The sequence below is a fragment of the Myotis lucifugus genome, unplaced genomic scaffold (genome assembly GCF_000147115.1).
Source record: "Myotis lucifugus unplaced genomic scaffold, Myoluc2.0 scaffold_96, whole genome shotgun sequence".
NCBI lineage: Eukaryota > Metazoa > Chordata > Mammalia > Chiroptera > Vespertilionidae > Myotis > Myotis lucifugus.
Genome location: NW_005871144.1, coordinates 774,068 through 796,798, shown reverse-complemented (window position 1 = coordinate 796,798; position 22,731 = coordinate 774,068). Strand labels below are relative to the sequence as shown.

Here is a 22,731-nt window from a genome sequence, read left to right as displayed (position 1 = left end):
TATGGTAAATATTTGTTCCGAGTTTCCTTTCGGAATTGACCAAGCAGGATTCAGCACTCTGAGTCAATTCTCAAAGGTATTGTTTACTAAGTTAGTTTTCACCCTAACTACCCACTGCTTTGTAAGCTTGGTACAATTTCATGATTTAAAAATCTCTTGAGCACAGTTCTCTTGCACTGAGTGGATAAACAAATAAAGAGGGGGGCAGGGGAAATGGGTGTTGTAGAGTAGACATTGAATAATGGGAATAGAATAATGGGAATAAATGTCAAGGTACAGTTGTATACACACACACACACACACACAAATAAGCTTCACAAATAGAGAATATGGGGAATAAAAGGCAATAGCAATATGTGAAATGGCTTTGGAGGCTTTAATTCCTACAGGATCAATCCTAGTCAGTGATGTAAGGGAGCTACCCAAAACATTAATGAAACTTTTGCGTTGCAGGACTAAGAAGGCGATAGATTATTTCGTCTGTTCCTCACTGTTAAAATTAGGCTGTATTTCAGATCACATTTTGATGGACATATTGGTAAATGTACTTACTGTTGGCTATTGTGTGATACTAAATTTAAATGGTCACTTTTAAGTTTAGAGCTTTTTTTTCAAAGGACAATGGCTCAAGACAGTGATGGTGTGAGAGCTTGAAACCATGTCCCAAGTGATATTTGAAGGAACTGGAACCAATTACCTAGAGAAAAGACTTGGAGTGAAATGAGATGGAGCCATGATTGCTCCCTAACACATATGTAGGTGTTGTCCATGCTCTGGGCACCAGTGTTTCTAGGCTACAAGGAGGCAAGTTTGTCTCAGAGAGAACTCTCTAATAATACCTGCAATGATAATGTGCATATAATTCTCCAAAATGGACTTGGCTGCTCAGGAGATAGTACCTTTCTTCTCATTGGAGGTGTTTAATCGGAATCAACCACTTAGTGGTCAAACCTTTGATGGTGGGTTGTACTGGCCAACCCTGAAAATGCTTTTCACCCTGCTATGGTATTTATTGGTGTTTATTTCAAGAAGAGTATAGGTTTACTTTTCATTAACCATCTATGTGATTAAAATAATGAGCAATTGATACCAAATAAAAGAAGTAGCCATGTCTCCAGAGCTGCTGCTGGCACCTGAGGGTAATTTTATTGAATAAATATCTCCTAAATACTCCAGTGTTTATGAAACTTTGGCTTCAGAATATTAAAAGGTCTTCTTATCTCAAGAAAGAAAAGGAAAATGTATTGACTACAGACCAAGGCCAACGAGCTTTGGCCCTGTTTTCCTCTTTCTCTTTGCTTTAGTAGGGAGCCTTGGAGAGAACAGGAAGCCTATAGTTGATGCAAGAAGTTCATTAACTCCAAAAAAAATGTTGATGCAATCTTAGGGCATAATGTGGAATGAATCTTAATTACTTTGAAGCTTAGAGCCCCAAATTTTGCAATCTAAAAATAAGAACTTTTAAAGAAGATTGTGATGACTAAAGCCAGGAAACTTGCCCCATCCTTCACTTTTCTTCTTGTTCAGTTGGTAACAGTAGACTTGCCACCCCCATCAATAGATAAAAGGACTGAAAAACAGGAAGCAACATCAAATAGTTTTAAATTACTTTGGGAAACTCCTGAAAGTGGGTGTAACATGTGTGGGCCTTTAAAAATGAATCATATTTGTGCATTTGATGTATAGCTACTTAATTATTTCTTACAGTTCAGCCTAACGTTCATTTGGCATTTTTCTTTTCCTGGCTACATTTGGTCCTACCTTGATGTGTGTTCCTGCCTTTGGTTTGGTTCCCACTAGTACCATCATGTTGTTAAACCAGCTGCTGATAAATGTGTTACAAAGTATGTATGGGAAAAAGAACCCACAAGAGATAAAAGAATTCGATGATTTTAAAAAATTAAAATTTGGTTAGTTAACCCATAGCCAGACCCTGATATATTTGGCTACAGAGCAGCTAGATGGGAAAAAATGTGACTAACATGTTTCAGAACAGTCTCCCCAAAACAACAGCGAAGGAAACCTTTGTTGTGTATTCTGAAAGCCCCTTGCAGCCACCTCCACTTCCTCATCCAGAGGGTCGGTGCCCATGACACTCACAAGTGCCCAGCTACAGTCTGCAGGCTGCACAGCCCTGAGCTAGATGCCCCCAGGAAGGCCTGGCCCTACCATTTGTGCAGCTAGGGCAAGAGTACAGTTGAAGCTCATGTGCATATGTATAAATATTAAAATTAAAAGAATCAAGCTAACAAATGGGTTGCATGACATATATTCTGTCCTTCTACCTTCACACAATGACCTTCAGAGGGCCACCTTTTTCACAGGCTCCTTGGAGTTCTGAACTGGGATATGGTGTATAGGGAGAGCCATTGAACACCCTGACCCTTCTTTCCGGCCCCTTCTCCTCCCATTCCCCTGCTCTGCCCCACACTAGGGGCCTGGAGGCATGCACGTGGACACTCCAGCGCACGCACTCAAGGGACATACACATCTCCTTTAACAGCTATCCTTCGGCTGTTTGATCACCCCTCCCAGGGTGTAGTCCATCAAAAGGAGGAAGGGCCTAGAACCGTGGTGGGCAAACTGTGGCTTGCGAGCCACATGCAGCTCTTTGGCCCCTTGAGTGTGGCTCTTCCAGAAAATACCATGTGCGGGCGCGCGTACAGTGCGATTGAAACTTCGTGGCCCATGCGCAGAAGTCGGTTTTCGGCCTGGGCGAGTCTATTTTGAAGAAGTACTGTTGATATTTGGCTCTGTTGACTAATGAGTTTACCGACCACTGGTAGGAAAACATTCTTCATTGACCCTAGAACAGTGGTTCTCAACCTTCCTAATGCTGTGACCCTTTAATACAGTTCCTCATGTTCTGGTGACCCCCAATTTCATTGTTACAAATTGAACATAATTAAAGCATAGTGATTAATCACAAAAACAATATGTAATTATATATGTGTTTTCCGATGGTCTTAGGCGACCCCTGTGAAAGGGTCGTCGACCCCCAAAGGGGTCTCGACCCATAGGTTGAGAACCGCTGCCCTAGAAGCTCACACGGTGGGAAATTCTTTGGTATTGAAGGGGGAAAGCATAAATTAAAGAGGGGGGCGGGAGGGGGTGGGGAAGGGTGTTCCTTGGCCTGGCCAATGGGGCTGTACTGCCTGTGGGAAATTCTGTGGAATCTGCTGCACCTCCTGTTCGCTCCTGATGCCAGTTACTTCCCTCCACACAGTGATGGCTCTGAGGGCCAGAGCCAGGCAGTGCACCCTCCACGAGGAGCATGGTGCTTCTGGCCATGGCAGGGGCAGGTGCAGGCTCAGTCCTGAGGTTTCAGTAGAGCATTTTGCCTGATTGTGCCTGAGGTCTTCTTGTCCGTTCAGCCTCTCCTTCCAGCTTTGTTCCCGTCCCCTTCAGCATGCCCCCTCTTTCCATACACCCCTAGATCTCTGACTGGGGCCCAGATTTAAAGATTGCTCATTTTTAGAGTCCGTCACTCAGCCCTTCCTTTTGTCCTCTCCTGCGTAAGTGACCTTAATAAAATTGCAGGGAATTGTAACACTTTGGGGAGTGGGGAGTGGGGGGGTGAGGAGGGGAACCACTGAACCCTCCATACCTGAAGATTGTAAAGCAAAGGCCTGTGGGGTGTGTCGTACCCCTTTTGCCACTTTCGTAATCACTGACCAAGCCACTTAATCTCTCTAGACCTCACTGTCCCCATGGTCAAGAATGGAGACTAATGAATGCCTATTTCTAACTGCTTCAAATGGACGTCTTCAGGACAAATTTCTAAGTTTATATGCGCAGGGCCATCAAACTATCCCATCAAGCCCCTTCCAGGAGAACTTCATTTAACTCTCCAGTAGCTTTTTTCTATGACAAGAACTATGATTCAGCTTTCCCGGAGTTGACAGAAAAGCATGAAATCTGTTTCTAACAGATGTTCCCCCATGATCCCCCAAATGTAAACATGTTTGCAAGACGATAGTGAGACAACCTGTTTACACAAGGAAGTACTTAAAAAAGCAAACAAGAAAGCATCACCCAGAGCAGCCACTGTGATCAAAGTGCCGTCAATTATTAGGGTGTAAAGGGAACTGATGACTCAACTTAGCACCACCGCGGTCTCCAGATTTCAGTTTCGTAACAGAGTTTCTTTTCAGGAATATTCTTCATTTACACACAAATCCGATTTTCTTTCTAAAATGTTTCTCGATTTTTGTCAAACCGAAATACCAGGATCCCTTCAAAAGATGACTCCGATACCCAGGTTATGCTCAGAGGAGCGTCCTGCCGACACGCTCTGCCATGGGGAACTGAGGGGTTTATACTCCCGGGTCTTGGTGCCCGAGAGGAGGGACAAGGTCCTCCACACAGCAGCTCCTGGCTCTCTGCTGCTGCACCTCCCCAGTTAGTCAGACGCAGCACAGAAACTCTCGGGCTGCGCGGTGGCAGAAAATAACTTTCTGAATCAATCAAAGTGTGATATTTTGATACTTTCACATGCCTGGTATTCTGGGCAAATGCGTGTTTAAATCAGTGACTCATGGATCAAGATGCAAAGTAGGTCTCTGCATGCTGGCTGGCTGGAAATCAGTTTTTAAAACTGAAGCAAAATATAATCCAGTAAAATATATGGATCATTTGTGTCACGTGTGGCCGTTTTGGTGAAAATAACCACCACTCTCCCTCAAAGTAGTGTACACTGGGAGTCTGTCCTGATGTGATGAGAAAAGTTGTACATAAGGAGAAGTATCTACGTGAAAACCCATGAGAAGTCCCTGATGATAGCAGGAGGTTCAAAACTCCTTTAGGATGTGGTTTCCCATAGAAACAAAACTTTGAGAATAGTGAGGCCAGACCCTGTGACATCCTTACTAACGATTTCCACTTAAATAGATCTCAGGCGGTAGGCTGAGACCCTGGCCTGGCCTTGTAACGCCACTTCAGTTATGCCATGTAGCCTGGGTCTCAGGAACTCTCTGTGAGTCATCGTATGGGTTGTCAGTGACAGGAGGAACGCCACTAAGATTATGACCCAGGAGCGGGACCATCACCCAGTATCAAGTGAAGAGGCACTAGGAGTGTGGGCTCTTGGTATTGGCAGTGCTATTTAATTGCTCCATTTATGTTTTAGGACAGCGGACCACCGGTTGCCAACCGCTGTTCTAGGATCTACCTGTGCTTTAAATACTTAAAGATACTCAAAACTGCAATCCACAAAACACACACACACACACACACACACACACACACACACACACACACACAATTGTTAGAATTAGCAAGCAAGTTCAGTGAGGTTGCAGGATAAAAGGTCAATGTATAAAAATCAATTTTATTTCATATACAAGCAATGAAAGACTGGAAATTAAGAAAACAACCCTATTACAATAATATCAAAAAGAATGAAGTTCTAGGGAATAAATTTAACCAAAAAAGTACAAGATTTATATACTGAAAGCTACAGAACACTATGGGAAGAAATTAAGAAGACCTAAATAAATGGAAAGACATCTAATAGATTAGAAGATAATATTGTTGAATGTTAATACCACTTAACTGATCAACATACATATTCAACACAATCCCCCAAATCCACGCTAGGTTTTTTGCAGAAGTTGACAGGCTAATTTTAAAATTCATATGGAAATTCAAAGGTCTCCATATAGCTAAATCAAACTGGAAAACAAAACAAAGTTGCAGAACTTTCTGATTTTAAAACATAGTACAAAGTTTTGAAGTCAAGACAGTATTGTCATAGGATAGGCAATGGATAGAATTTGAGAATCCAGAAATAAACATTTGTAATCAGTTTTCAACAAGGATGCCAGAACAATTTGATGGGAAAAGAATGGTCTTTTCAACAAATGATGCTGGGATAACTGAATATTCACATGCAAAAGAATGAAATCAGACCCCTACCTTACACTATATACAAAAATTTACTCAAAATGGGTCATAAAACTAAATGTAAGAGTTAGAACTATAAAACTCTTAAAAGAAACATAGAAATAAATTTTTGTGACCTTAGATTAAGCATTGGTTTCTTAGTTTTGACACTCACAGCACAAATCACAGAATAAAAAATAGAACTTCATAAAATGAAAAAGATGACCCACAGAATGGGAGAGGATATTTGCAAATCCTACATCTGATCCAGGATTTATGTGCAGAATATGTAAAGAATTCTTGCAAAAGATAAATACACCAATTAAATAATAGGCAAATGAATAAAATAGGTATTTCTCAAAAAAAAAGACATACAAGTAGTTAGCTAATAAGTGCATGAAAAGATGTTCAACAGCATTTTTCATTGGGGAAGTGCAAATCAAAACTACAATGAAATACTAAAAAAAAAAAATCTAAGGGTTGGTATTTTCATCCCTATTTTTTCATGTTAGGAAATTGAGCTTTCATTTAAATTAGGTGGCCAGAGGCAGTCGGCTGGGATGGGACCAGGTCTGTCTGACTTCAGGCTGTTCTCTTCCCACTGCTCCTCCAACAGAACTCTGTCTCTGGCTGCACGGAGACCACAGGGCCTGCTGCTTAGAGTGGTGGGCGTATCATTCCCAGGGGGCAAAGGTATGAAAGATTAAAGGATGCTTTTGGAGAAAAAGCAAAGTATTCAAATACAGAATTAGAGATTGTTACTTTTATGGTAAATTAAAAAATCAAGTTTAATTTTTTAAGAGTGCCATAAAAGGCCAACAGGGAAAGAGAAGGGGGTGGGGGGGCAGGGGCAGGGGAAAAGCAGAATCCATGACAGCAAATTAAAGAGCAGAACCCAAGAACATCAGGGCGGCACAGGCACAGAGATGGCGAGGGAGATGAGTATCACATCGGAGGCACAGCCGTGCTGACAGCGAGTTTGACCAGAAGCCAAGTGCGGATGTTCCTAGAGCCAAAACAAGAAAGGTCATTTCTCATCTAGAGAATGTCACCTGGGGATGTGCCAGTGACCAGGATTCAGTACAGGGGCCCATGGACAAGTGAACTCGGGGGATTTTAACCTGGGTTCACGGATTCCTATGGGTCCATGGATTCGCAGGCTTGTCAGGGACCCTGGACCCTTCCTGCTGTGGTGAAAGGTTTTGTGTCTGTGCATCTTTTTCTGGGGAGAGCGTCATCGGGTTGTTAAAGGGCCTATAACAGGAGAAGGGTTTTTTTTAAATGAGTTTAGATGTTTCTCTTCAGGTGCCAGGCTAATTTTCCGGCTGTGTGATAGATTGTGTTCTATGGTCTGGCACTCCTAATATTTGGAATAAAAATGAATTCTTAGCGAATGATCTCACTGCCTGCAGTGCTGTCTGATTCTGCCCTGGCATCTGATAGAACTTGTTAGGGGATTAGGTAAGACAGGATGTTGGTACATTTGAGGTCATTAAACTGAGAAGGGGAGGGGGGCAAAAAGGAATCTTGCTAAATATATTGTGGAGTGGAACTCGATGTTGAATAGCTAAGGGACATTCTTTGTGCTCTGTGCCAGCGCTTTGAAACCCTGCTTAGAAACAGACTGGAGTGGCGGAGACAGCTCCATCTAGATGTGGTGTGTTGGTAAATGCCTGTCTTTCCAAGAAATACTGTTTAACTTGTCCTTTTATGGAGGAGGCATGGAAGTGGTGCTGTACTGGTTTGCACAACATTTTTGTAAGCTGATACAATAATACGGATCCTAGAGAAACAACAAAAGCTACTTTTTTACCTGGTGACCAGCATTCTCACCGTTCTGGTTTCCAGACTCTGGGAATAATGGAGAATATGTCACACAGAGCATAAAGTGTATGCAAGGCTGTGTTAGATGAACTGTAACCCCCACAAATGCTTATTTTCTGCCTGTCTTTTCCTTCTGCCTTTGTGTTTGGATGGTCCTTTGATCTTATTCTAATCTTACTATTCGGAAAATACTCATTTAAACGTGTGCTGGATTGGGTAATGGTGATGGTTGCACAACACAGTGAGTGTTTTTCATTCCACTAAACTGTACTAGAAGATGGTTAAAATGGTACATTTTACATTTTGCATATTTTACCACAATAAAAAATGTGTTGGATAATACAGAGGGAAAAACCATTTTCCTTTTTGCGATGGGAATTCCAAGTACCTTTATATGTTAAATGTCAAGCCCTTTCCTATGTGTGATATGAATACGTACGTAACAGGCAAAAACATGTGTGGGGTGAAAATTCTCATTTAAGTGCTGTGTGGTCCCAGCTCTGCACTCACTGGTGTGGCACCTGGGACTGTGTATCCAAAGCAGACGACAGGCCCTCAGTAGGTGCTTTCTCCTTCTTTCTTCCTTCCTTTCCTCACATCTCGGTTTCCTCCTTAGTCAAATGAGTAGGTTGGACTTGTTGATCGCCAAGGTCCTTTCCGTTCTGCTGATCTGTGGAGTATGAGAAAAAACGTTTTAAAGGTCTGCAGAACAGTATCAACTCCATATGGACAAACACAGCCCCCCGCGTGTACACACAGCAGCTTCTGCTGCTTCTCGCTTTCGCTCTCCTCTGTCCCCCCTTCTTTCTCTTCCTCCGCCTGCCAAGAACCAGCCATGAGCTTGGAAATGGGAGTGGGGAGGAGAAAGGATAGAGGTGACCGGAGACAGGGCTGGGACGTCAGGCTGGGTGAGGGGCCGCAGCAAGCCTGGGCTTGGCCCTTACTGCCACGTGGTTGTGGGCACGGTCACATTCGGGGCGGCAGCCCCACATTCTCGGCAGGGTATGTGACCACAGCAAGACTAAGCATGATTGATTTTTATGCAAGGCAGATGGTGGCAGGAACGTGGAGACTGTAAATCCAGAGAGAGAAGCTGAGTTTGTCATGTGAGGAAGAAGCAGCAGGAAGCAGAGCCTGTGTGGGAGAAGACATCTTGTGGGGAGATGGCAGCTGGAGGGGGAAGGGCGGGCAGGTGCGTGGCCAGAGTCTCCAGTCAGGGTTCGAGCTGGGAGCAGATTAGATCTGGCTGTAATAAATCATAGCCATGAGGACCAAAAAAAAAAAGATTGAGGAAAAGACAGGTAGAAAATAAACTTTGGGGAAGGGGAGAAGGGAATTGAAAACAGAGAGGCCAGTTGCCATGATAGTTGCAGCCAGCCAGGTGAGAAATGATGATGATGGCAATAGAGACACAGAGGGGTAAGCAGATTTGAGATATAAATTGATGATAGAATTGAAGCACTTGCTGATGGATTATATGGTAGAAGTGAAGGGTGGGGAGGAAAATCAAAGATAACTCCTGGGGTTTGGAAAACAGGGTCGATGGTAATGCCTTTTCCTGAAATGGAGCTTCACACTCCCCTTAGACACCACATGCCTCCCATGTATGTTGTTGGGGTCCTTGTCTGGGCTGGCAGCCCTCACCCCTGCTGCAATGATCAGCTCCGCAGACTCCACTAGCCTCCCAGGGGACCAGTCCAGCACCTTGCCTTGTGTGAGACCCACTTGTGCAACCTGGAGGTCAGGGGGTACCTGCCCCTGGCAGATGAGGCTGCAGGCATGTGCAGCTCCCCAGGAAGGAGTATTGGCTGGTAGGTGAAGCACACAGAGAGGCAAAGTTGTCAGATATGGAGAAGGGAGCAGAGAGCCCTCAATAGCCCAGGCCAAGCACCGAACCTCAGAGGAGCCGGGCACTATAGAAGCCCATCCGAGTTCTCAAGAAGCTGCCCTTTACCAAGTTGACAGGCAGCCCCTCCAGTGCGTGCCCATGTGCACTCCTGCAAATCCACTCGTCACTGTCTGCATGACTTTGTACATGATCTTTGACATAAGGATGGAAAGGATGGTATTTTGAATAAATAAATGCTTCGGGCATATTTTGCTTGGGTATTGCAGGAATGGTGATGCTCTTCAAAGACCGGGACCCAGAACGAAACGCCTGATACATGATAATCCTATGTTTATAATGTGCCTTCGGAGAATGATCTGGGTCACATTTAATAAGACCTGATAGTACCATTTTTTAAGAAACTGCACTCGAAAAATTTTAATATACTTCATGAAATATAATCATTTTAGTACTAACAAGCTAATCAACTCTTTTTACACAAATAATTAAATTGCTGTAGGACCCAAAGCTTTATCACTTTACTTTGACATTTTGCTAGCAGCGTGTATAAAAGAGGTTATGTTTTCTTGGGGGAGAGGAATGTAGTCCCCCACATGGCATGGATGGCAGTGTTGCACAGGAAAAGGAGGGGGCCCTTAGAGTCAGGAGAGTATGGACTCAGTTGCATGTCATCCCCTTTCCATGAATGTGACCTTAGGCAAGGCATTTTGCCTCTCTGAGCCATGTTTTCTCACCCACCATATGGGCCAATGATACCTGTAAAATTCCTAGCACAGTTAGTTCCTAGCCCATAGATGTTTCAGTAAGTGGTAATTATCATTATTATTATTATTATTATTTATAATAAATGCATGCCAGTATTCCATTTTTATAATATGAAGCCTACAGAAACTCAAAAAATTAATTTCAAGTTGTATATTTTCAACACTTGTTTCTTTTTTAATTTTTATTTATTGATTTATTTTGAGAGAGGAGGGAGAGATAGAGACATCGATTTGTTGTTCAACTTATTGATTGCTTCTTGAATGTGCCCTGACCGATCAAACCCACAACCTTAGCATATCAGATGATGCTTCTAACCAACTGAGCCACCCTGCCAGGGCTATACTTGTTTCTTTTTAGCTTTTCCTTTTCTGGACTATCAATGGCACGTAGTTCTGATTGCATCATCCTGTTATGATACAGGTGAAAAATCTGAGCAAGCTCTTCACTATACATTGGGAATTTAAACATCTTAAATATCAAAGAAGTGAACTTTCTAGCTGTGGTTCTCCCACTAGAATACTTGGTCCCAATACCTGAAATGTGTAAGTGGAAACTTTCAGAGATGGTTTATCTTCATTTTCTCCATCCGGTCTGAAATGGCCAAATCTCCTCCCCACTTCTTTCTCTATTGCAGGAAAAGAAAGGAAGAAAGAAAGAAAAAATAAAGCACGTTTCCTTGCATCATCTTTCCATGCCAGTAGAACAAAACACAAAAGCCACAAGACTATGATTCAGAGGTCTCTGCTTTACACAAGTGGCTATTTAAATTCTGTTTGAAATGTAGATTTTTTAAAAATTTCATCTCTGTAGTTTCCAAAAAATTAACGTCAATTGAAAGCCCTTCTGACCATAAAGTGTGTGTGACTCCTCCACTTAGTGCTTCTGAATATGAATAAGGACTCAGAGCCACTCACAGCATGTTTATTACTGAGGCTGTCACCACATTTTTATACAGCATGGGGCCAGAAGAACATTAGAGATTTGACCTTTTCTAATAGATGGTAGTCTCTAAATGCAATTTGTATTATTAGAACTACATTTTGAACTCTTACTTTGTTTTCTAACCACTGTAATTTATCTTTCTACTCAATCCAGAGAAAAAAGCAGTGTGTGTGTGTGTTTGTGTGTAGGTAGGTAGGTAGGTAGGTAGGTAGGTAGGTAGATGTGCAATAGTCATTTATTAGCCCTAGAAACCAGTAGTGTGACTTTGGGCAGGGGGACCAGAATGGCATTTTGAAGCCAGGAGGTCAGATTGGCTCATTGCTGTCATCCAGGTACAACCTATTGGGATGCTGAGCAAAGTCAGCTTGTTTTGCTCGGTGAAGCTTTCAGCTCAAGTGATAATATGCATGATGTCACTGTCCTTTTGTATTTAGGCACACCTGGATTCAGGTTCAAACAAGAGTATGAACCAGTTCTGAATATTTGTCTTCTTTTCTTTGTATTGCTTTAAATCCCAGTAAGGTAGGAAGAGGTGATTAGGATAGAAGAGAATTGACAACAGAAATTCATGGGAAGCAATATTGGAAATCAGAAAAGCACTAAACCAAACCACTCTTATGTTTCTTAGAAACTATGTTGTTGATATTAGACCTGTGATGTAGATAAAAAATAGAGCCACCTGTAATTTCCTGGGGAGAGAGCAAACAGGGCTCCGCGCATCAGGTCCCATGGAAGCCACTGAGGAAATCTTAGCTAGGAGTTGAGTTGGGGGGATAGAGAATGCAATCAGCCTGCCTTATACCAGAAGTACCTGATAGAAAACCTGATCTCTTCACAGCTAATTGGTATAAACGCCTCTCTGCCCACCGCTTGCAGCTGGAGACCCACTTATACTTCTATGACTATTGCCATAATTAAATGCCATTTACTTTTTTCTTAGCTTAGGAATGCAGGTCCCACTGACTTTTTCTTTAAGTAAATTTAAGTGTGTGAAAGAGGAAATTACTTACAGATGATTTCTCATATCTGGGATATGCTACTTTACTTGTAAGTGAATGAATGGTGACCATTCAACTATCTCTTTTGTAAACTTTCCCCTGCTTCGGTAACAGTAAATATGGAGAAATGAAAAAGAAGCGCTTTCATGCTTGGTGTAGCATTACCATCTCACCTCACCCACCTTTTCCTAAGAGCAGTCTGCTGAAACACTTCAAGGTTCTGTGATGTCTTTGAACATCAGTGTAGCTGAACAATGCCATGAGCACAAGGTATCCGTGGCTCTCTTCTTCATCATTGCCTTGTCAGTAAATACTTGTTGAATGAATGGCTATGGGCCAATGGGCTTCTGGGGTCTGAAATACGTCCAAGAAAACGAGTATGTGAGGCAGCTTACACTGAGCTGCACTGCCCAATCAGGTACCACTAACCACACGTGGCTATTTGAATTTCAATCCATTTAAGTTGATGAGAATTTAAAATTCAGTTCCTCCATCCCATTAGACACCTTTTAAGTGCTCAACAGCCAGGTGTGGCTGGTGGCTGCCGCGATGAACAGCGCTGATACTGAACTTTTCCTCATCGTAGGAGGTTATGTTAGCACTGGGACTAGAAAGGCCTGAGTTAGTGGCCCCGATCTTTGTAAAGTGAAATTCCCATGTGAGCATGATGCGCCCTCATACTACAAAAAGTAGCCCTTTTACATCTCTCCCCCAACACTGTAGGAGCTCAGCCAAGAAAGGGGTGGCCCACGGAGGTGACTCTCTCTTTGAAACTGACAGCCAAACAGTCGTGGGGCTGTTAGCCACACTGATAATCCAGTAGTATGCACTTACTTAGCTACACCGGTTAGTAGAGCAGTGAAATATCTGTATTCATTAATAAAGAGCTGCTGTTTCAAGTGCGTCCAGTGGCTCCTTCCTCTGCCTCAGGAGCCCTGGCCATTTGCATAGGATGCTCCCAACTTCCCTTAATTAAGCAAAAACGTTAGCTGATACCTATCCCATCCCTGGGAGTAGGAGGCTGCCAAAAGCCCTGCCCCAGCACTTGCAGCCTCGGATGGTGGGTGCTGCCCTTGGCCTCCTGGAGGGACTGCCTCCTAAGGGTCTTTCTTAAGCCTATCCCATCACTCGCAGGGCCAAGTCCCAGTCCCAGAGCCATCTGCCTCAAGAAGACCTTAAAATCATTTTCTCCAACCCCTTCAAATGACTGCAGAAATCAAGGCACAGAGTCACTCAGCCAGCTCCTGGCTACTTCAGAGATAAAACTCAAATTGCCTGACTCGGGGTTGGTTTTTTTTGGTTTGGGGGTGGTTGGGTTTTTATTGCTGTATCTTCCTGTTGTCAGTTTTCTTAACTGTGGAATGAGGATTGATCTCTTTATGCCTCACAAAGGTGTTAGTAAAAGGAATAATGATACCCAACATTTTGTGTATAACATAGTTTGCAGAAATTCTCTCAGCTGCGTTTTCATTTAATCCTCACAAGAACCCATGAACTGTATGAGACTCAGAGGCAGTGAATGGCCTGCCCGAGAGAACAAAGCAACTGTGAGTGGCAGGGGTCTAAGTCTCCTAGGGCTTGGGAAACTATAAACTCGTGTAAATGTAACATAACATAACCACATGGCATTCCTAGTTTTTAGCTTGTGGTATTTTGCAGTTGAAGATTTAGTGACATTGAAAGTGGCAACTTTGTTCAAGCAATGCTTTTTTTTTTGCTTTTGCTTTGATAATGTGCCAACTGCACAGGCTTTGGTTCAGCATTAAAACTGAAGTGGGCTGCTTCGAAGTATATTTTTAAAATGAGAGAATCCAAATTTGTAATTAGCTTTAGCAGTGCTAGTTGGGTAGTTTGAGTATCTAAAGAGCTTCTGACAGTCATTTCTGTTATTACTGGTGGTTTACTCTTTGTATCCCCCACCCCCACAGCAGTTGGATCCTTTGGAAAAAACAAAGTGTGTTCTTTGAGGGGCCATTTCCTCTATTACCACTTTAGTTTTCACATCCTATAGTCCTGGTATACTTAGACAATATCTGATCGTGGCAAAGGAAAATCATTTAGAAGCCGTTCTACCCACTGGACACCTAATAATAGCAGAATGAAATTTAAATTGTTAAGAGAAGCCACAGAGAAGGAAATGGTCCAACTTTTTGATAGCCTTTTGTCTTTTGGACTTTTGATAATTTTGATAGAAACATTCCTTACTTTTAGATAAAATTTTTGGGAAGACCCATTTAACTTACTTCCAAAATAAAATTGAAATTTTGGGGCATCTCTCTTTTTCTCTCTCTCTACTTCAGCCATTTTATACTATATGCTATATCCTACTAAGAATAAATTGTGTTTATAGATAAGGGGAAGAGTGAAATCATTTCATTCTATAGAACAAAAAGTATCTCTTCAATGTTCTTTTATTAGCTTATAAAAATTGTGGCGCTCTCTATATCAATTATCCTGTGGGTTAAATCCATATAAAGGGGAAAGAAAATTTTTAGGAAAAGCTCACCTTCATATAATATGGAATGAAAAATTAGAAACAAAACTCTGAGTATTTGTGCATATATGAACAGAGAATACTGGTCCACAATCCCTTTTTCTCAATTCTGAATCCAAAAGGTTCCAAAATCAAAGGGGTTTTCGGTAACTTCTTTGGTAGAAAAACCTGACCTGAACTAATGTGAGGCCCTATTTTATCTGACTTAATAGGACTGAGCATCTGTTTTGCCACAGAAATACTTAAGGTGTTTGTGGAGTGCTGCTCCAGACTCTGAATGGGGTATTATGTGATAGGTGGTAGTTCATCATAATACTCTCCAAAATTCAAACAGATCTGAATGCTGAGATATATCTGGCCCAGGAGTTTCAGTTGAAGGGGTCATGGACCTACATAACAAAACATCATCAGTGATTTATCATGGTCAAGGTTACCGCTGATCTTTATGCTTTTCCATATCTTCCACGTATTCTCTAATAGGCATGCATTAATTTAGCATCAGAAAAAAGAAGGAATATTTGTTCAAAAATGAACATAGTGAGGCATCAGAGAATCATCTCATTTCAGTCAGAATTCTCGAATTTATCATTTGTTTCCTGGGTTGCCTTGTTACTGCAGCCACATGCGTCTTTTAAACAAAGTGTTTGATTTGTTGAAAGAAAACATTCATGAGATGAAGTAAAGGAGAAACTGACCTGTCCCCAAGCTGCCTTTAGGCTCAGGACAGCACCCAGTGAGGGATGCTCACCTGGAGAAAGTACTCAGGGAATCGGCTTCCACCGGGTTGAGCCCAGGCATGAATATCATGGGCTGTTTATCATGTTCTGTTGTTGTGGATGGGTCTGGGAGCACACAGCCAGGGGCACAGTAAGTTAGCTTAGAGGTCATAAATCAGGGGCGGGGAGGGACAGGATAGCAGGAGGGATGGGGAATGTTAACAGGCAAGGCTCACTCGCTAACGGACAGCTCTTCCTCCCCAATCAGGTGGACACTCACTGACCTGTCACAAGGCTGCCCCACAGAGCTTTGGGGTCCATGTCTGAATGGATTGCTGTAGCCTTCTCATCTCTCCCTTCGCCCAGTTCCCTGCATCCTAAGACTCGAAGCCAGCACAGGACCTGGAAAGATTACATGTAAGTTTTGATTAAGGTTTCTTTTCTCAAACAAAAACAATGGTAAAAATTTTCTGAGGTGATCATCACAAATAGCCTAAATGCACATGAACGACTTTTCTTTTAACAAAAGCATCTTGAGAATTGGAATTGAGGAAGGGAGCTGGGGTTAGATTCTGCATATTGGTGGTGCCTTAATTTATGGTTCTTAAGCTTGAGCTTGCATCAGAATCATCTGGAGGGCTTGTTACAGTACAGCTTGCTGGGCCGTGTGCCCAGAATTTCTGATTCAGTAGATCTGTGGTGGGCTGGGAATTTGCTTTCCTAACAAGTGTCCAGGCGATGTTGAGAAAGGTCTGGGGACCCCATGTTGAGAATCACTGCTTTAGTTCATGTGACTGAAAGGAGGGATGTTAAAGGTAGAAAAGTGCATTAAATATTCGGTACTAAACATCACTCAATTAATTAAGATGTTTAGTGTTCCACTTAACACATTGATTCATCTCTCAGAAAAGATAATTTTGAGGTCTTCTCATCACCGTCAAATTTGAAGTCCAGCCAAGTCGATGTCCTCATTCTGGCCATTTTACTCCAGGGTGGCTAGTACTAATCATTCATTGCCCTTGGTTTTCTACAGGGCTGACTAACAGTGTTGTTATTGGGCTGAAATGCCAATGACTGTCCTTTTGTAAGTTTGTTTGTCGTACTTTTAGATACTGTCAAAAGGAAAACATTTGTTTTCCTGGGGTGGGGAATATATTGCTTCCTTTCAAAGTGAATCATCATCATATTCCCCCCACCCCATACACTTAAATGTGACTTGATTTTACAAAACACATGTGAGAAGGGAGGCACCGCTAAAAAAAAAAAAAAAAAGACCAAGTCAGCTAGTTCAGGTGCGTGGGGTTATGAGTTCTCAGGACTGACAAGTTTTGAGGATCAGCATGTTATTGTTTCAGCTTTGGAACAAGCTAGTCACCTCTCCGCTGAGGACAAGAATAATTGATTCCATGTTAATAAAAAAAAAGTAGAAGAGCTTGGCTTAACAAATACACCCTTGGGTATATGTGAGCATTCATGTAAATGTACATATGTGTGTGAATCTATATGCATTTCCTACATTTGAATTTTAAACATTTTTTTCTTTTGTTTCATTAAGTCGATGTAAGTGTAAAAATAACCTGAGTGATGCTGTCCAGGAAATGTTTAAGAAACTTCTGGGCATTTTAAATCTGTGGGTAAGCACTGTGATTTATAGCATGTTCCTTGGGAATGGTAAATGTTATCATTCTAAGTATCACTTACAGTGCTTTTATTATAATTCTGTTGAATTGCGAGTAATCACTGTTAATAAAGCAATTCCCAAGCAGCTATATAATGAAGGAGCCATACCTATTGCCTAAACATTAGCAGAGCCCCAAATCCTGGAGATAGATTTTGGTGCATGTCTATCTTCAGGGGGATGTCCAGTGGATAACAGGGCTGATATTAGGGCTGACGGAGTTGTGAGTGATGTGATTATCTATTATCACTCTATCCTCACAAACTTAGGCATTCCTGTCAAGCACTAATTAGTTACTCCGCACAGCATTCTTGGAAAAGAAGATTTTCAGTTTATAAAGCGTCTTCATGAAGGGGAAGAAGTGGGTTGGATCGGGTGCGTGTTAATCCCTCTCCTGCTTTGGCATCTGTGAGTGTCCACATTTACACATCAGGTGTTCCTGTAGGACGATCTTTTATGTCACTTTCATATCCACAGGCCAGGGAAGGAGGCAGGCTCCTGTGACGCCTCAGGTAATCGGGGCTTCAAGCTCCCGCGGGATCTGGCTCACCTGCCAGGACCTGGCTCACCTGCCGGGGTCACTCCCTGTGCCCTCAGGTGAAGCACTCGAGTCACTTACTGCTTAGAGCAACTCTGTACAATTCCGTGCATGTGTGGGGACCATCTGTGCTTTCCCCTCACTAACCTAGAACTGTACTAGCACAAAGTTTATTAATAAAAAAAATAACTGAATACCAAATAGTATGACAATTCCTCAAAAAGTTAAACCTAGAATTACCACATGTCCAAACACTCCACTTCTGGGTATATAGCTAAAAGAAGTGAAAGCATGGATGTAAAGATATTAGCACACCCATGTTTATAGCAGAATTAGTCACAATAGTCCATAGGTGGAAGAAACCCACCTGCTTATCAACCGATGAGTAGATAAAGAAAACATGGTACATGTATACTGTGGGATATTATTGAGCCTTAAAAAGATGAAATTCTGACACTTACTAAACATGGATGAACCGTGAGGATACTAAGTGAAATAAGCCAGACACCAAAGGACAAATACTGTCTGATCCCCACTAATATGAGGTGCCTAGAATAGTCAGATCCATAGTCCGGAAGTAGAATGATGGTTGCCCGGGGCTAGGAAGAGAGGAGAATGGGAAGTGAGTGTTTGATGGGGACAGAGTTTCACTTTGGGAAGATGAGAAGGCTCTGGAGATGGATGGTGGGGACGGTTGCACAACGATGTGAATGTGCTTAGTACCATCGAGCTGTGCTTTCAAAAATTGCTAAAATGGTAAATGTTATGTTATGTAAATTGTAACACAATGAAAAGAAACTGAATACCCGAGATCACTTTCCTTCCGAGAATGCTGTGCAGAATAGCTAGTGCTTAACAGGGATGTTACAGCTTGTGAGGCTGGAGTAAGAATGGGTGACCCTGTCCCTCACACCTCTGCAGCCTCATACTCTCCCTGGCCTGCTTTTGGGCCAGGGGGAGGGGTCTGCAGAATGTTCTACTTCAGCCTTAGGAATGGGTTTCCTATCAGGGCAAGGACACATTTTTCAGAAACTACCAGGGGAAATGCCACAAACAACTGTAATCATTACCAAAACGCCCTTTACACGCATAGGAAAGCGGCTTCACTGGGACGGAAGGACAGGCACCCACCTGTGCTCCTGCAGTGGGGCTGCTCCAGGTCATCGGCACCGTGTGCTCACGAAAAGCCCAGGTACAGTGCCCTGCATGCACGCAGTTTCAGAGCCGTGTGCATAGCTGTGGCACCTACGGGTCTTGATCAGGGCAGGTGGACATGGAGGCAGGAACCAGATGGAAGCCTAATAGAAAATGAAAACTCTGAAGGAAAACTAATAGCACATAGTTCTCCTCCACCAGGGCCTCAGATTATTGTAACACTCCAGATGAGGTATAATGTATCCCCCATCACCAGATCTCCGTAGTATTGTGTATTACTGTATCCACAAATCACAGAAGAATTTAGTGAGTAACCTGCAGTTCTGTGAGGAATATGCCGTATTGGACCTATTATGGTAGTCCATTCGGGCCTCACATTCTTGGGATTTTGCTTTTTATTCTATGTTTCCAGAAAGCCAGCCTTGGAGAATGATCATGGGACTTAGTGCCCTGTTTTCTCTCCAGGTTTCCTTTACTACTTTCAGGCACTGCCCCTGGGCCTGACCAGGGCTTGTAATTTCTGAAAAGCAATGCATCAGGGTGCATAGTTTCAAAGAGCTCAGAAACCTGTGCTAAACTATCTCACTTTCTCTAATTTTCACCTCTATGCATGTAAGTATACATTATATACATATATATGCATGTGTATATATGTATGTATATTTGGTTTAAGGAAAAGGTAAAACCAAAAAAGAGATAAAATAAGGCCATCGAAGTTAAAGTACAATATATACAAATTAGTCCCCTCATTCCCACCCCAGACTTTCCAAACCTGCTTAGAAATAAACTCTCTATGCTCTACACTTGGGTGATGGCGACAGGGCAGGGCAACAAAGGTTTTATAGTCAGTTGCCATAGGGAGCTGCTAAGATACCAAAAAAAAACTGAAACTAAAGGTTTTTATCAAAAAAGAAAAATCCAGGTCAGCAAGTCTCAGAGAGAGAAAAGTAAGTGCTTATTTCTCCTTGATATCCACGTGGAGCTACCAGCACCCTACATTTAAGTTGAAACCACATGGATCTAGAATCTAATTAAAATTAATTCAGGCCTTGCCTGGCCAGAGTGGCTCAGTTGGTTGAGCATCGTCTTGTGCACCAAAAGGCTGCTGGTTCAATGCCTAGTCAGGGCACATGCCTGGGTTGTGTGTTCAGTGTCCCAATGGGGCATGTGCAGAATGTAACCGATTGATGTTTTTCTCACCTCTCTCTCTCTCTCTCTCTCTCTCTCTCACCCTCTCTCCCTCTCCCTCCCTTCTAAGCATATCCTTGGGTGAGCATGTTTCTCCTAGAGAAGACCAGCAAACCAACAGTCACCCAGACAGGATGACATGAGGTAGAGAATACCAACAAAGACAGACCCTGGGAGCTCCCCTTGCGGCTCTCGTGTTTCCCAGCAATCAGTTGTGCCTGGTCCAGACACTGAATTCATGTTTAGTGATGGAACCCAACTAACCAGAACCCTAAATTAACTGCCCTTTCTACTTCCCCACCCCCACTCCACCCCCTCCCACACACCCCACCCTACCTTGCACATCCCACTTCCCTTTTTCAAAGATAAAGGTTCATAAAACAAGATAGCTCTAGTTTCGTAAAGGTGAAGAATAACTGTACCCTGGAGGGTAGTTGTAGCTGATGATCCTGACCTGCTGAATCAATGGAATGGTTAAAAGTTTCATAACTAGGAAAAGAAACTGCTTTGGAAAGATCTTCAACAGAAAGCATTTTCCCGCTGTCAATTAACCAGAAAATTGAAGCAAACAAACAAAACCTTATTCGCAAATAGGTCTAGTTTACTGAGATTTTCTTGCACCTATTTTCATGCTTTAATAATAATCTAAAAATGTTGACTTAGGATGGAAAAATATACCATTCATTTTTATTCTTCTTGAGAAACTGTGCAAGTTTGGCTTTTACTACCTTTCTAGTGCCAGAGTTTAAATTTTGGAAATCTCTTTAAAGTTATTCTATTTATTATGTTTGGAGGCCCTCAAAAAAGTTGGGATATTAAGAGTGATGTATACTGTCATGAATATATATGTTTAGCTCCTATAGTCATTGGAGAACCATTGGCATAGTTTTGAAGTCAATTCTATTAGAATGCGTGATATGATTATTTGTAACATGTTTCACAGTTAGGTTCTGCTCACGGCATCATCAAAATTAATTTTCATTATCTGCACACACACTAATTGTATAAATAGGAATGATGTATGATATGGTAATATACATTCATATATAAAGCAAAAATTTCACATGATATTCCCTGTGAGTCTCCAAATAAACTCAGCCATCCATATGTAAAGCTGCTTATTACCAAGAGCTATCAGTCGTAGCACAAATAGTTTATCAACTTATTCTAATTTCCAGGCTGTTGTTTTTTAGAAATTATTCGTGTGCTCTTTTTTTTGGATACACCTGTCACTAACGAAGTAACACCTCGCTCTGAGCTGTGATTTAACCCAGGGAACAGCATCACACTCTTCCGAGGAATCCCCCGTGACACTGATGGTTGTGAGGCCCTGGCGCCTGCAGCTGCACTACAGCTGGACAGTGCACGGACCTCGGGTCGCAATGAGGAAGAGGGTTTCTGCTCTTCTCTCAAACAATATTTGCAAAGCTCTGCAGTGTAGTGGGATTTTAGAGTTCTCAGAGTGCTTGGCTAGAAGATATAATCTATTGTGTCTAGCAGATTTTTGCTGTATTTCATGTCTGATTTGTCACCAGGCAGATTATTAAACTGAATCCCCCTTGAGTGTTCTTACTAGAAAGAGCAGAATCAGAGAATGATTAATTATTTCCTTATATTAAAACAGAAGTACCTTTATATTCCTGATTGTAAAAGCAATGTCTATTCGTAGTTTATAAAATAATAGAATAGAATAAAGAAGAAAATAAATTACCAGTGTTCCAGCTACCCAGATACAAGCTACATGTTAACTCATTCTTTTGTGTATTTTTGCAGACTTTTTTTCTGTTAATCAACTTAATTCCAAATTTACAAGCAGTACAGTAAGTCCTCACTTAACGTCATTGACAGGTTCTGTGACTTTAAGCAAAACTACTTGCGACATCAGTTTTATTATAGGCTGATTCATATAAACAAGAGTTAAGTTCCTATAGCATCTCATCAATGTTATAACGAAAGGATGTTAGTGGAGCTTAGGAATGATGACTTGAGACATTTTCTAGGGCAATAACCTTCTAGTTGCTTATTTTTCTCCCTTCAAATTACATTAATCAATTCTTGTCAGAACAGATACCTGTGTGTATTCACCAGTGTGTTGATCAAGTGGAAATTGCTATTAACTGGTTCTTTTCATTTCTACATTCTATCAATAAAAATGATTATTGAGTAGTCCTATAAGGTCCTTGTGGGCCTCTGGAACCATAAAAGAAGATCCAATTATGCACAAGATGGTTTTAGTGTTAGGTCAACGGGTGGTGTTCCAGTTCTTTAAAAATTAATAATCAGTATACTCTACGGCAATTTGTCAGAAATGGAAACGGTTGATTAGCCAGATAGATTCCCCCATTTCCCATCCATAATCCAAACAATATGGACTCCAATAAAATTCTAGTTTTATACCTGATGGTAACAAAATGTGATTCAAATATAACCCTGCATGTGCCACAAACCAGAGAGGTTTCCTTCAATTGTGCTTCCTTTATCCCCCTTTAAAGAAGCGTCTCCTCGGATCCCCGGTGTTCCTTAGGTTGTGCTGCCATCTCTGTGCTTTCCTTTGGAGAGCGCTAGGACTCTGGATCAGGATGAATCCTAACACTGAGACTGAGACAAGGTCCGGAAGGGCTTTGAGCACTGAAAGAAGACCCAGACGAAGTATACAGCAAGCAGCCACTAAAGGAGATTTTGTTTTCAAAAATGATCGGAA

The 22,731-nt window shown here is 42.0% G+C and overlaps 1 protein-coding gene across 7 annotated transcripts in view; it reads left to right on the top strand.

Annotated features, from left to right (window-relative positions):
• BACH2 (BTB domain and CNC homolog 2) overlaps nucleotides 1-22,731 on the top strand; it is a 320,912-nt gene that overhangs the window by 174,373 nt on the left and 123,808 nt on the right. For 2 of the 7 annotated variants that reach the window (XM_023756508.1, XM_023756514.1), the window contains exons 3-4: nucleotides 15,740-15,888; nucleotides 17,027-17,105. In XM_023756508.1, coding sequence (XP_023612276.1) covers nucleotides 15,791-15,888; nucleotides 17,027-17,105 — 177 coding nt within the window. In that variant the 5' untranslated portion in view covers nucleotides 15,740-15,790. Of the gene's footprint in view, nucleotides 1-15,739; nucleotides 15,889-16,430; nucleotides 16,436-17,026; nucleotides 17,106-20,130; nucleotides 20,175-22,731 lie in introns of those variants that run through there. The other 5 variants (XM_023756512.1, XM_023756513.1, XM_023756509.1 and 2 more) reach the window with 5 other exon arrangements.